The sequence below is a fragment of the Amphibalanus amphitrite genome, unplaced genomic scaffold (assembly GCF_019059575.1).
Source record: "Amphibalanus amphitrite isolate SeventyFive unplaced genomic scaffold, NRLGWU_Aamphi_draft 000468F_arrow, whole genome shotgun sequence".
NCBI classification, from domain to species: domain Eukaryota; kingdom Metazoa; phylum Arthropoda; class Thecostraca; order Balanomorpha; family Balanidae; genus Amphibalanus; species Amphibalanus amphitrite.
In genome coordinates, this window is record NW_024881962.1 from 148,339 (window position 1) to 161,867 (window position 13,529).

Genomic DNA, 13,529 nt, shown 5'->3' on the forward strand with positions numbered 1-13,529 from the left:
CTCTATCACACGCTCCTGGCGGTTCAGCTTCTTCAGGAACTGTGGACAAAGATGTGTCCGACGTAAGTCAGCATTGTCTGACAGGTGAGTTGACAAACTTGTTCGACACCCACGGGTTAAACAAGTGAGGGATCCCCACCACCGTACAAGGCCCAAAGCAGGTGCACCGATATATGATACAAATAGATCAGCCCCAAGTGTAGCACGCGCCTCTGTAAGAACTTCCCATTCCGGATAAAAAATAGTTTTGTCGAAAGAACCACATTTAAATACACTGATGGTAGCAAAATGAGGGAAATACATAAAGCGCTGTGAAAATCGCAGCTGCAGAAGACTCGTGACTTTTCGTCTCGTCAGCATGGCAGCGTAATAACTGAAGGCTCGCTGTCAATGATTGGTTGTTGAAAATTAACCAAGTCATCTAGGAATAACGTACCTACGTTATGACTATGAAGTTTATAAACGTTATCTAGAATAAGCTTATGCGCAACAGTGATTTCAAAAGAATTATTCACTCAGTCGATAAAAAATCGTACGTGGTAACACTAACGAACAAAATAAATAGCAACAGTGAGCTAGCATGCAGTGACTCGTAAACCCATCGATGTACAATTACACAAACGTGCGTGAGGTGGCTGACATCAAACAAAATACTTGGAGCTGCAGGGTTCGATCGGCAGACATAAATACGGGGGTAAGACCATCACAAAAACATATGAACACTAATATGAGCGCCGTATTTACTTCAGTTAGTGGAATCTTTTAATCAACATTAGGTAAAATTGATCCAACGGGAAATAAACGAGATGGTAAACTAACAGAAAGTGTCAATGAAATGTCTCCCTCGCTTAACTGGCTACTAACTCAGCACAATCTTCCCTAAGCATGATCACCAACCTACATAGAACAGTACAACACGCCAATGCAACTACCACCACGCCGAAGCCTGCCGTGATAGCCCCTGCAGGGCTCGTCTCCGCCGCTGTTGGGTACATGAGCGGCCGTCCAGACCAGGATTCCGGGAACAGCCGTCCAGACCGGGATATCGGGATGGCGTCGCCCGTCCCGCTGAGCAGGGAGTGCGGTCCAGAGTGACTCAGGACCGGGACTGCGGGGCTGGTAGTGACACTAAGCACTACCAAGCGTAAAGCGTACCTTTTCCTTTACCTGCATCTCCACAGCCGAGTTGGGCACGTCGTCGACAATCCTGAGTGCGTCATCGGCGTCGGCGGTGGCCGAGCCGGCGCCAGCCTTACCGCCCGCTGCAGGTGGCAGAAGGGGGTCAACAACATGTCGAGCGATTCCACACCTGGCCGGCTCGTTCACACAAAGATCAACGATCATCTGACAAATCTGAACTGATAGCCGAACTTTCAGAGAAAAGCATCTAAAAAACGCACGCACATACACATTAGTGATTGACACTGTACGATTCAATGCCATACCCGTCTTTTCTTTCTTATCATTAACCCAGCAATATTAACTGTTTCACCCTAAATATAACTGCAAGCCTGACGAGGCAACCAAAGATTCACAGTCTAACACTACGCAACTACGCAATCGCCAGAGACCACGTAGCAGCATCCCCTTTCCGTCAACTCACTGCGTCTGCCCGCCCGGGCGCCGCGGGCCGCCGGTCGCTGCTTCCCAGCCGCTTTGCCCGCCGCCGCCTTGCCCGGCACCGCTTTGCCGGGCGCCGCCCTGGTCGGGGTGGCCTTCGCTGGCGTCGCCTTGCCCCGGCCCTGTGCGCCGCCAAACATCGCCTCAAACCGATCCTTGGGATCCATACGACGTCCGGCGCGGCCGGCGGCGCCCGGCTGCGGCGCGCGCGCCGGCCGCGGCGGCTCGAACAGGTCATCACCCTCGCGCGAGTCGGGCGAGTTGGGGGAGTCGGGGGAGAACGGCGAGACGTCCATGTCGATCACATCTGCCGAGCCTCGCTGGCCGTTCTGTGCCGCCGGCGGAGGCGCAGTGGTGGCCGCCGGCGCGGCCTGCGCCCCCGCTGAGCTCGAGGTGGCGGCCGGGGCAGCCGAGGCGGAGGGCAGACTGGGCGGTGGCCGTGAGGTGTCGGGTAGCACGCTGCTCAGAACACTGCTGAGCAGGCTGGCCGCCGACGGCGGCGGCAGGCCGGCAAATAGGCTGGTCACCGGCTGTGGGCACAACAGCTAGCAGGTTAGAACAGCAGAGCATAGTCGTGGGCAACATGTCATGAATAAAGCAAATTCCTCACAGCAAATGCGACATTGCCCACAGCCCCTTACGTTTAGCAATACAGAATGGCAACTGCATCAGCTCGCTCGGCTCAAATATTGCGTCTGTGGTAAAAACAGAAAATTATGTTCAGAAAACGGTTATTTTAAACGAAACGAGTGTATTCGCTGATTCAACTACTGACCGCTGCTGGCGGCGGTGGTCGTTTTTTCCGCCTCTGCCGGGTGGCGCGGCTCCGGTGGTTTTTCCGCAGCCCGGTCGCGCTGCTCCGCGGGCGGCAGCGGCGGTGGAGGCGGGGACGGCTCGGCGGCGGCCGGCGGGGGCGGCTCCGGCGCCGCGGGCGACGCCGCCAGCTCGGGGCTATCCATGGCGTCGGGCGACGGCGGAGAGTCGGGCGTCCCCGACGGCGAGTGGGTCGGCTCGAACGGGTCGTACTGGTCGCCGAACTTGGCCTCGGAAGCGTCCGGCGGCGGCGGCTCGGGCGGCGTGGTCGGGCCGCGCGGCGCCGCCGCCGACGGCTGGGTGGTCGCCGCCGCCGGCGCCGCGGCGGCCGCCGTCGTCGCCGCTGCCGTCGACGCCGGTGGCGAGTCTCCCTCGTCGTCTTCCTCTTGCAGCGGGTTGTTGATCATCCTCACCGCCGCCAGCTTGGCGCTCAGCGAGAACCGCACCGACGGCTCGGCGGCGGCCGGCTCCGGCGGAGTTTTCGGGCCGCGCGGACTGCGGGCTGTCGCGCGCGGGGCCGACGCCGCCGACTCTGCGGTCGCAGCGGGCGCCGGGCGCGCGGCAGGAGCAGCCGCGCGGGTCTGCGTCGGCCGCGGCGCCGTCGACTCAGTCTCGCCGTCTGAGTCGGTGATGACGATAGGCTCGTCTCGCCGCGGCGACACCTCCACCACCTCGTCCAAATCGATCAGGTCCGGACTGCGGCGCTGCCGGCGGCGCGAGAGGCTGTCAGAGCGGCGGTGACTCGGCGCCGGAGACTCACTCGAGTCGGACGAGCGAGACCACGAGCTGGAGCGACTGCCCGAGCGCGAGCGGCGCGGGTGTTTGCGCGGCCGCTCTGACGTCGACCGACTTCTGCTGCGGGCCCGCGGACTGGCTGCCTTGCCGCGAGGACTGGGCGCCCGTGGTCGCGGACTGAGCTGGTCCCGAGAGCGGGGACTGGGAGTGCGTGTTCGGGCACTGGCCGCTCGACCTCGCGGACTCGGCAGTCGAGCCCGGGGACTGCGGGGACTTGGCGCGCGGACCCGCGGTGCGGCCCGCGGGCTGGCCGCCGCTCTAGACCGCGGGCTCGGACTGCGACGCTTCCGTGGCGGTGTTACACTGCGCGCTCTCTTGCTGCCGCGAGCCGGACGAGGCGACAGCGAGCGGCGCTCACTGCCGTCCTTGTTACGCTCCGAGCGCGCACTCTGCTTTGGATCCTTGTTCTCCTTCCTGGCATCTCGCCGCTGCCGGGCCGGCGAGAGATCACGCTCCTGGCGACCGGCACGCGGCGGCTTGACTCGTTCCTCGCGATCGCGACGCGGCAGGTCTCGGTCGCGGTCGCGGACCGGCAGTCGCTTGTCTTTGGAGGGAGTCGGGAGGTCCCGAACTCTGGCCGGTTTGTCCCGCACCGGGGAGAGTTCGACGGACGGCTCCCGATCCTCGTGCCTCACCAAGCGGCTCTTGGTACCCAGCCGGTCGCGGGACTCTTTCGAGAAGTTCACACTCACCACCAGGTTATCGCCGTCCACAATCACCGCCTTAGAGACGGGCGACTTTAGGCGCTTCTTCCTCTTCTTTTTGTCGTCTTTCTTTTTCACTTTCTCTTTCCTCTTCTTTAGTTTCTTCGGAGCAGCGCCCGGCGACGGACTGAGTTTCCTCTTCCGTTCTCTGCTCTTATCCTTTCCCTTCTTCACAGGTGACTGAGTTCGTTTATGTGGCGGTGTGGGAGACAGCGAATGGCGCGGATGCGAGTGGCGCGGATGGGCGAGACGCGACGGCGAGTGGCGCGCAGGCGAATGGCGCGCGGGCGAATGGCGCGAGTGACCGCGCCGTGGCGGAGAGCGCCTCTCCCGAGACCTTCGTCGGTGTTCGCGGTGACGACGTCCCGGCGAGCGGCTGAGCGTGCGTGACCTCCGCCACCTCTGAGCGGCCCGGCGCGGCGAGCGCGAGCCCGCTGAGCTGGACGAACGCGAGCGCCGCACGACGCCAGCCCGCTCCTGATTCTCCTGTGCACGCATTTTCCGCTCCGTGATCACTTTGCGGACATCGTACCGCTGAATGTCTCGCTTCTTGCCCTTCCGTCCACCGTCCGCGGGTGGTGAGCGTCTGGTCTCCTTTCGCGATTCTCCAGTCTCTTTGGACCTGGCCGCCGTTCGGCCGGCCGGCTTTCCATCACGATAGTTCCGTCCCCGCGTGCTGCGGAACTTCTTCCATCCTACAGTGTCCCCTTCCTCATCATCATCCAGACCAGTGATGGTCTTCTCACTCACGACAAAATCGCGCACTTCTTCGTCGACGTCCGGAGCGTCGTCGTCGTCGTTGATAGTCGTGGGACCGGCGGTGGCCGCGTGGCGCGCCGACGGCGACGCGTTGCCCCTGGACGGGCCCCGCACGGGCTCCTCTCCGTCGGAGGGCTCGCCGCGCGGGGGCGGCACCGTCAACGGCGGCGGTGAGTCAGCGTCGTCGTCAGCCGGCTCGTCGGCCGATGGTGGCTGCTCCTCCACGATCTCTCCCTCCTCGTAGTCACCATCCGGCGGTGGCTCATCAGCCGGCGAGAGTGGCACCTGAACGACAGCGTCCGGCGGCGGCGTGCCTGAGCCAGGCGGTGGCGACTCTTCTGCGCGCTTCGGAGACGCCACCGGTGGTTCAGGTGGCAGGTCGGAGGGAATCTCCCCCTCCTCGAAGTCGCCCTCAGGTAGATCGGCGTCGTCGTAGTGTTCGCTGTCGCCGGGCTGCCGCTGCAGTACCGACTCTGCCGCCGGTGCTGGGAGTGCCGGAGGCAGGAGGACCGGTGCCGGTGCCGGCGGCGGCGGGGTGGGAGGCCTCTCTGACGGGATCTCACCCTCCTCCATTCCGTCGTCAAAGCCGTCCTCCTCGTTGTCAGAAATTTGTTCCGTGCCGAGACAGAGCAGCGGCGCCGGTGTGGTCGCGGGCGCCGCGGCCGGCCCGACGGTTGGTTCCGCCGCCGTCGGCGGCGGCGTCTCGGTCGGAGTCGGACTCGTCTGCTCCGGTTCGGGAGCCGGCGCGGGCTCATCTGGTTCCTCCTGGTCCGGCCCGAAACTCTCCGGCGAGGAGATGCTCTCGACGGGCAGCAGCTTCCAGTCACCGGCCGGCCTCTGCGAGCCATCAGCGGAGGACTCCGACGCGGCCGGCTGACCGGCCTCGTCACGTACCAGCTCCTCGTCGCTTGAGACGTCACTGGCGTCTGCCACGCCGAGCGCACTGTGTCCGGCGGCCGCCTCGGCGGGCGCCGCAGCGGACCCACGCTGCGGCGAGCCGACAGACTCCAGCGAGTGGATACTGGCCGGGGACATGACCGGAGAGTACACGGGAGACGCCAGCCCGGCGGCACCGCCCACCACAGCGGCGGAATCACTGACAGCCGCCCCGTTAGGGCTAGCGGCTACAGCAGGCTCTACTTCATCGCCGCTATCACTGACACGCTCGTGGCCTGGGAGAAGACTGTGCTCAGAAGCTGCCTTGGAGCCACTAACAGTGTCCGAGTGTTCTGAGCTTTCAACGACGACAGGGGACTCCTCACCACTATCGCTGATGTACTCATGGCCTGGTAGAATGTTTTGTCTCATAGCTGCCTTTGAGTCACTCGCTACACCTCCCTGGCCCGCATCGCCATCGCCGGCAGACGGCTCTTCACTATCGCTCACCCTTTCGTGACCTGGCAATAGTTCACGCGGCTCAGCTGCCTCGGAACAGTCAGAACCGTCTGGACGTGTTGAGCTTTCAGCAACGATTGAGGATTCCGTATCGCTCATATCGGATGGAGCGGACTCGCGATCCTCCCTGGGATGAAGCTTCTCTCCCGAGGTGGCACGGTCGTTGAATATCAAGGCCTCTTCCGCGGGAAGATTATCCACAGAGCCCATGTCAGAAATAAAACCGCCAGTAGCACCGCTAGAAACACCGCCTGCTACACAATCTTGGTGCAGGGTGGATGTTATCTCACTTACATCATCCCCAGTCTCAACAAGTCTTTGGTTAGGACTAAATGCTTCTTTCTGATGAGTTGAGTCGGTTGGCCTGTCCGGCCCAGACTCCGCTTCACACAGCTCGGCATCAGCGTCCGCATCACCCTCAGCCACGCTACCTATAGCATCTGATACACCTGTCGCTGCCGCAGTAGTGGTACTATCAGCGGGATCAGCACTCTGCGACTCTGGTAGGTCAACCACCTCCGACTCGGGTGTCCTCTCCGCCATAGGAGACTCTAGTGGGTCAGCTGCAGGTGCCTCAACACTCGGCGACTTTGGTGGGCTGACCACTGCTTCCTCCGCATTTGGAGACTTTGGTGTCCTCTCAGTGATCGGCGACTTTAGAGGATCAGCCTCGGCTACCTCCGCGCTAGGCGACTCGGGCGTCCTCCCCGCGGACGGCGAGGGCGTCTCCTCCGGGGTGGATGGTCGCTCCTCCGGGGAAGATGGTCGCTCGACTGGGGAGGATGATCGCTCCTCGGGCGTGGATGGTCGCTCCTCCGGGGTGGACGTCCGTTCCTCCGGGGTGGATGGACGCTCGACTGGTGGGGTGGATGGTCGCTCCTCCAGGGTGGATGGTCGCTCATCCGGGGCGGACGGCCCGTCCTCTGGAGTGGAAAGTCGCTCCTCCGACGCCCGATCCTCCTGGATAGATGGCTGCTCCCCTCCGGGCAGAAGCGTCTCACCCTCTCCGTCTCCGTCAGCGCCATCAGCCCCGCCGGGCGAGCACGGCTCCGTCTCCGCGCCCGCCAAGTCACCAGCTCCGTTCTCCCCTACCTCACGGTCCTCGGCCATCGCATCGACATCATCGTGTTCGACACCGTTACCGGCCAGCGCGTCCTCGTCCGATACATCGTCCAGAGAAGCAGGACGGTGGGCGCCCGGCGATACAACCGGACTCTGGACCCCTCCAACCGGCGGTGAGTCGTCCCGCTCCTGCGGCCGGCCCTCGGGAGAAGTCCGCTCGTCCCCCACACCCTCGTCGGCGGACACGTCCTCCAGGTCGTCCTCCGTGCGGCCCGGCTCGGCCCGCCGGCCGTCGTCTATCACAGTTTTCAGAGCGGTGAGTGGTCGGCCGCCGACGTCCGCCGGGGCCCCGTCCGCTCCGCCGGCCGCCCCGCCGCCGGCGCCCTCGCCGTTGATGACGCTCCTCAGGCGGGTGTCGGTGCCGCCGGCGGCGCCCACCTCCTGGTCCGCGCCGGCCGGCGGCGGCGGGGAGCGGTCCGGCGCGGCGCCACCGGCCGGCTGTACCCCGGCCGAGTGGAGCACGGGTGGCGGCCGGTCGGCGTGGCCGCGCAGCAGGCCCGGACCGCCGGCGGCCGGCGGACGCGCGCCGCGCCGCCGCTTCAGCCGCATCAGGGCACAGTCGGCACCCACACGGCGCCGGTGGCGCACAGTGGCCACCGGTCCGCCGCCGTCCCAGTCGCTCTCCTCACCGGAGGAGCCGCCACTGCCCAGACCGCTGCTCCACGGACCGGACTCCCGCTCCGCCGCCACCGCCTGCGAAAACAACAGAGGGTGGCATATATAAATGAACCGAACAGTTAAAGAATAATTTAATTCAAAATTATCAACCTCTTCTTTAACTTCCTTGACAGCACTACTCAGCACTTCAATCATACATCCTCATTAATCTAATCATAAATAAAAATGACTTTTAGACATGTTAAACATTCATCAATAACTCTATGCAGTTTCCATTCTAGATGCCACACAACAGCAGAATGACAGAGTAACGGTGCGATCCTGCAGCACGAACGACCGCTCAGTCGCCGTGGAACGCACCGTTTCGGTCTGTGACGACACCGGAGCGGCCAGAGACGCCACCGGCCGTCCGTCCAGAGCGTGGTGAGCCGCCGCCGTACCGGGAGTCCATTCCTCCGACGGACAGCCCGGAGCCGCAGGCTGGAGAACGCACAGAGTTAGACAGGGGACTGCAGCTTGGCACACACGCATACAGCTACACAATGGGCAGCGGTAACCAGGAAAATAGCACATAGACTGGGCCACCTATTGCAAGAAAGGCATAAGTTGGACGCGAAGTAGCAGTCTAGCCCATTGAAGAACAAAAGCTAGAAGGTGAATGAGCTATTAGGATGAATTGTTATGGTTCTGAAACGACACCTAAGGCTTTATGACTTGTGGTCAAATATAAAATAACATATTTGAAAAAATGCAACTGGACATATTTATGAATGCACATCTTTTTACTGTTTATATTTTTTACTATCGCGGCTAATGTTCTATTTATTACATTTCATAGGCATCATATGTGTTCAATATCTAGACATAAACACACATACAAAACGAAAATCTTTCATCATAAGTGTCACTGAAAAGACATGAGGCCTGTTACACCGCGAAATATTGTGGAATAACTATTATTCCATGACGCACGCGCAGTAACCATCACCGGCTGGCGTAGGGGCGTAGCTTCCGAAGCACATCATGACAGAATATTCTGCTGCAGAACGACATGCCAGATTTTCGTGATTTGTTTTGCAGCTCAACGTGGCGCCCCAAGCGATTGAATTGTCAAGTGTTTCTCTCTTGTTGTGATGTAATGGGAGATGCAATAATGCAAATTGGTGACTTGTCATCGTAGAGTATATTTAGGCAATGCCCACGTGTGTCTTATTTTATTGGTTTTCGTACGAAATCGGTTTGTATTAATGTTTTATATGTGTCGTTTGTATGTTTTATTTCTGTCCGTGACAGGCGATTGCCACATTTCGTGCCATTGTGATGATCACAACCAACAGAATATTTATATCATGTCAGGTGTGGAACAGGCCCCTGAAATCTGTGAGCACCTTTGTCACAGATGTGTTGGAACAGTGTGTGTTCCAAACATTGCTGAGCGGAGAAATCAAGCTCAAGGTGTCTTGGTGAAGAAAAAAAGGAATATTCCAATCAGCAAATTATACCTGTTTCAAACAACAACTTTCTAGATGGGCTGCCCAAAGTCAGGCAAAACAACAGAGCAAAGCTTGCTACTTTTAAAAGCTAAATCTGGCATAAATTGCTTAGGAAACTCTTTCCAGACACTATTCCAGCTAGATCCATCCAACTACTTATTAAAGGCAATGAATGAATGAATGAATGAATGTCACACAAAGCAGTAAAGATCGCAAACTTGATATCCACACCCATTACCAATTACCTACCATACTATTGGATTGTTTCAAAATGAGCCCAAATACATTCGTGATGACTGATGAGCAATATAAACTAAAGCAGAGAAAGACATGACATACCTTCACCCACAAAAGTGTGTGGATGAGAAAGCAAGTAGCACAGTTTCCACAGACATTCCCTGAAGAAGCACTCCTTGCTTCAAGAGGCTTCAGGCAGATGATGCAGGTGCACATTTGCAGACTTCCTTCAGTCAGGTCCAGCGGGTCTCTTGCTGCCAGTGTGTGTTCTGGAAAAGAATGTCAAACAGCTTGTATTAAATCAATGTCAGCACAAACACAAGTCGCCTGTCAAATGTAGTCAACACCCACCAGCTGTTGAATGACAGTTGTTATGCAATCTTCAAAAAAATTGAGCATTTCATTCTTTAATACAATTCTAGCTTATCACTTGAACACGTTAATCACCTATTCAAGAGAAAAAATGACCATGTATTTTTTTTTTTTTGCAGAATATCTATATCTTGAATTTAAAACGAAAGTAAAAATAAACTAGGTGCTGCCAGCCAACAGCATTACGTTAGAAAGTTAAACAATGCAAAAAGTCCAGAATGAACAATGGAATCATGCACAGTCCAATCCAATTAGAAGCTTACTGTAGTATCGGATACGGCAGTGATTTAGTGACTGCGTTATCCGCGGCCTTGGAAGAGACGATTCAGTTTTGTTGTGCGCCACAGTTGTGTTGTCCTCTATAGTGGTGACTGCGTGACGGGTTTTGCGGACGTGGACAGAGGGCATAAAAGGGACTGCTTGAGAAGGTGAATACAGTCTTCGGTGAAGGAAGGGACACGAGGCTCTGCCTGGGCAGGCAGTGCGGCACGAGAAGGAGATAGCGACGTCGGTCACTACACTTACCATAGCCATCAGCATAACAATCTGAATCACAATCACTTTCAGACAGTAAATCAGCATCCTCATCTTGTAAATCCCTCTCCATTTCCCTGAAAATCAAACATTAGGTTAATCTGGGAGATGGGTGCCTGCAAAGCTCATGCCTTGCTTAGAGTATATTAAGAAAATGGATGAACATTTGAAAAAGAATGAAAGAATATGTGGGAGGCAAAAAAAAAAAGATTCTGAGTTGACTAGGGAGCGAAGATTCTTCTTCAATTTTTACAGCAAGGAACAAGGTCTGCTTTCATGTATTTTGGGATAATAGCACATGCACTATTGCATTTCTGCAGATTCAAAGGTTAAAGCTGGAAGGCAAACATATATGAATAGGAGTGACCATAGCCATCAGCATAACAATCTGAATCACAATCACTTTCAGACAGTAAATCAGCATCCTCATCTTGTAAATCCCTCTCCGTTTCCCTGAAAATCAAACATTAGGTTAATCTGGGAGATGGGTGCCTGCAAAGCTCATGCCTTGCTTAGAGTATATTAAGAAAATGGATGAACATTTGAAAAAGAATGAAAGAATATGTGGGAGGCAAAAAAAAAAAGATTCTGAGTTGACTAGGGAGCGAAGATTCTTCTTCAATTTTTACAGCAAGGAACAAGGTCTGCTTTCATGTATTTTGGGATAATAGCACATGCACTATTGCATTTCTGCAGATTCAAAGGTTAAAGCTGGAAGGCAAACATATATGAATAGGAGTGATGAGGAAAAACAAAATATTTATATTTTGCAAAAACAAAGCACAGTAAGAGTCAAAGGCAAAACTGTTACCCTTGACTAAAGCAACTATTACCTGTCAAATACCAGAAACGGGTGTTAGGTTAAAGATGGGCATTAAGCACTTAAGCTGGCTTATCAGTAAGTGTTTTGTAAGTTGTAAGCTGAGCTAAATTAGGTTTTATAATGTAATTTACCCAATAAATGTTGTGAATTGAACTTTTTATGCTCATGAGAAACATGCTCCCTGAGACTGGGCCCCACAGGCCAATTGGCCTCCTAAAATCTGATTACCATAAGGGAAGGTATTGAGGTCACAGGCCAATTCACATTGTTTGTGGCACTACATAAGTAGGTAAAGCCCACCGCTAAAGTAATGTAGGGTTTTACCAATCTCAACGGTTGGCTTTGACTGGCGATTGTTTAATGCGGAGTGATCGAAAAGAAGATGTCAATAGCTAAAGTTGCAGCTGCAAGGGTGACGATGCATATAAGCTACAATCTACATTCAAAGTTTCATTGAAGTCTGGTTAATCGTTCCTAAGCTTCAGAAGCACAACATACCCATGGCTGAAACCCCACATTACTTCTGCTGTGGACTGTACTTTGCACAATTATTCAAAGAAAGCCAACAAATTTTGTGAATATAGACACAGAATATGAAAAATCATTCCTAATTGATAATAGAGTCATATAATTCATGGAACTCTTATTCACTGTCTTCAGAGAGAAAATCTGACAATGGATCTCTGAAGTCTTTTAAATTCAACAGTGCACAGGAACATCTTTAAAGGAAGACTTGTAAATTCTTTCCATCAATTAAGGAAGTGAGCTGGACATGAAAAAACATTGTGTGCTCATTTTCAAGCAATTACAAATTTCTACTCTAATTGAGCTAGGTACCTGACTAAATAGCAAAAAGGCCACTCAGGCCACTGCCTGTAAATAAATAAGAGGACTTCCTCATAAGCTAGGTATTCTCATGTCATTTCAGAACCTATTAACAGCTGGGTGATTAGTCATAAGGTGCCCATAGTTTGAGTTTGGTGGAATCTAAAAACAGTGCGCCTGGGGGATTTGATCAAGTCTGCTTGAACTTTGTTTGCACAAATCATGTATGTGACAATAAGCCTGTGGAATACAGCAGAGGGGGAGAATTTATACGCAGTCATATGACTAAATATGCCTTCTGGTGCCCTACTTTCAGATTCCACCCAAGTAGTTCAGGTCCACAGAAAAAGCAGAGCCTGACATTCCACAAGAGTGATATGGTATCTGACACATCATCTTGATTGTTATGCACATTCAGTTCCCTGCATTTTACAGGTATAAATGTACGAAAAGCAGTAACTACTGCCTAGTACAAGCTTTCACTTTAACTTGGAAGGAGACACTCTTGTTGCAAAAAAAAACATTCAAACCATGATTCAGTGAAGTGAAACAGTACAAGAAAAGAGGCGATCGAATGCGGCTCTTGAATAGATATGCACAGATTCCAGACCTTATCAGTTTCAGATAAGTATTCACGGAAGAAATAAAATAAGAAAAATGGCACTGCCTTGGGCACTGCAATTACAACGCATCGGCAATCTAAATACATATTTGGCGCAGGGCGGCGAGCAGGACGCAGAGTATACTTGCCTGTTTTCTTTCGTTAAATCCAAAAACCAAAATATCACTCCATAGCACAGATTTCATGTAATGAGCTGAAGACAATTATGCTAGCAGCTATCAATTCATCTGTCGTTTCGTAGAAATAAAACGAGAAAACGCGGCCCACAAACAGATCGCAAGCCTCCACTGACTTAGTGACGGCAAGAAATTAAAGATAAGAACCTACTTTTTTAGATTTTTAAACATTTTTTCCATGGAATTATCATCCGAATGCTTCTGGAAATTTAATAATTTCAACATTTGTATTGGTCTGATCTTGTGTCAATAATTGCTAGATTACTCACTATGCCAGAAAGCAGTGGCATCTAGCGAGCATTTCTAAAACTTTAGTTCAAAATTTATTCGGCAGGTCGCAGAGTGGGGTGGGTACAGGGGGTACAGGGTATGTACGGCCCTCCAGCAAAAGAGTGGTTGGTTAGCCTATGTGCTTTTGGTGAAATAACTTTGAATGACAGAGACATTCCTGTAAAATGACCCAATAGAAATGAGAAGAGGGTTCGTGCACACATTTCGGCAGTGGTTTTCAATAGCCATTAGACGTATTCATCAATGCAGATCGCTTATTGTGATGTTGGCAACCAACCACTTAATACCTGGAGGGCCGTACAGGAGGGCCTTGGGTACAGGGTGCGGCGA

At 54.2% G+C, this 13,529-nt stretch overlaps 1 protein-coding gene across 1 annotated transcript; it reads right to left on the minus strand.

Moving 5' to 3' along the window:
• LOC122392097 (serine/arginine repetitive matrix protein 2-like) lies at positions 1–13,023 on the minus strand. Its single transcript, XM_043386611.1, has 8 exons — positions 12,861–13,023; positions 10,454–10,539; positions 9,659–9,825; positions 8,187–8,306; positions 2,396–7,901; positions 1,604–2,150; positions 1,168–1,262; positions 1–39 (listed from the first exon to the last, which is right to left on the minus strand). The coding sequence occupies exons 2-6, from the start codon at positions 10,533–10,535 to the stop codon at positions 1,858–1,860; spliced, it is 6,168 nt and encodes a 2,055-aa protein (XP_043242546.1). The 5' UTR covers positions 10,536–10,539; positions 12,861–13,023; the 3' UTR covers positions 1–39; positions 1,168–1,262; positions 1,604–1,857.
• Between the last annotated feature and the right edge of the window lie 506 nt (positions 13,024–13,529).

Excerpts from the sequence above, each read along its gene's own strand:
- LOC122392097 (XM_043386611.1), bottom strand. The coding sequence starts at position 10,535 with ATGGAGAGGGATTTACAAGATGAGGATGCTGATTTACTGTCTGAAAGT. Across the intron at positions 9,826-10,453 it reads TTGTTATGCTGATGGCTATG|AACACACACTGGCAGCAAGA; the intron begins GTAAGTGTAGTG and ends ATTCTTTTCCAG. Across the intron at positions 8,307-9,658 it reads ACACACTTTTGTGGGTGAAG|CCTGCGGCTCCGGGCTGTCC; the intron begins GTATGTCATGTC and ends TGCGTTCTCCAG.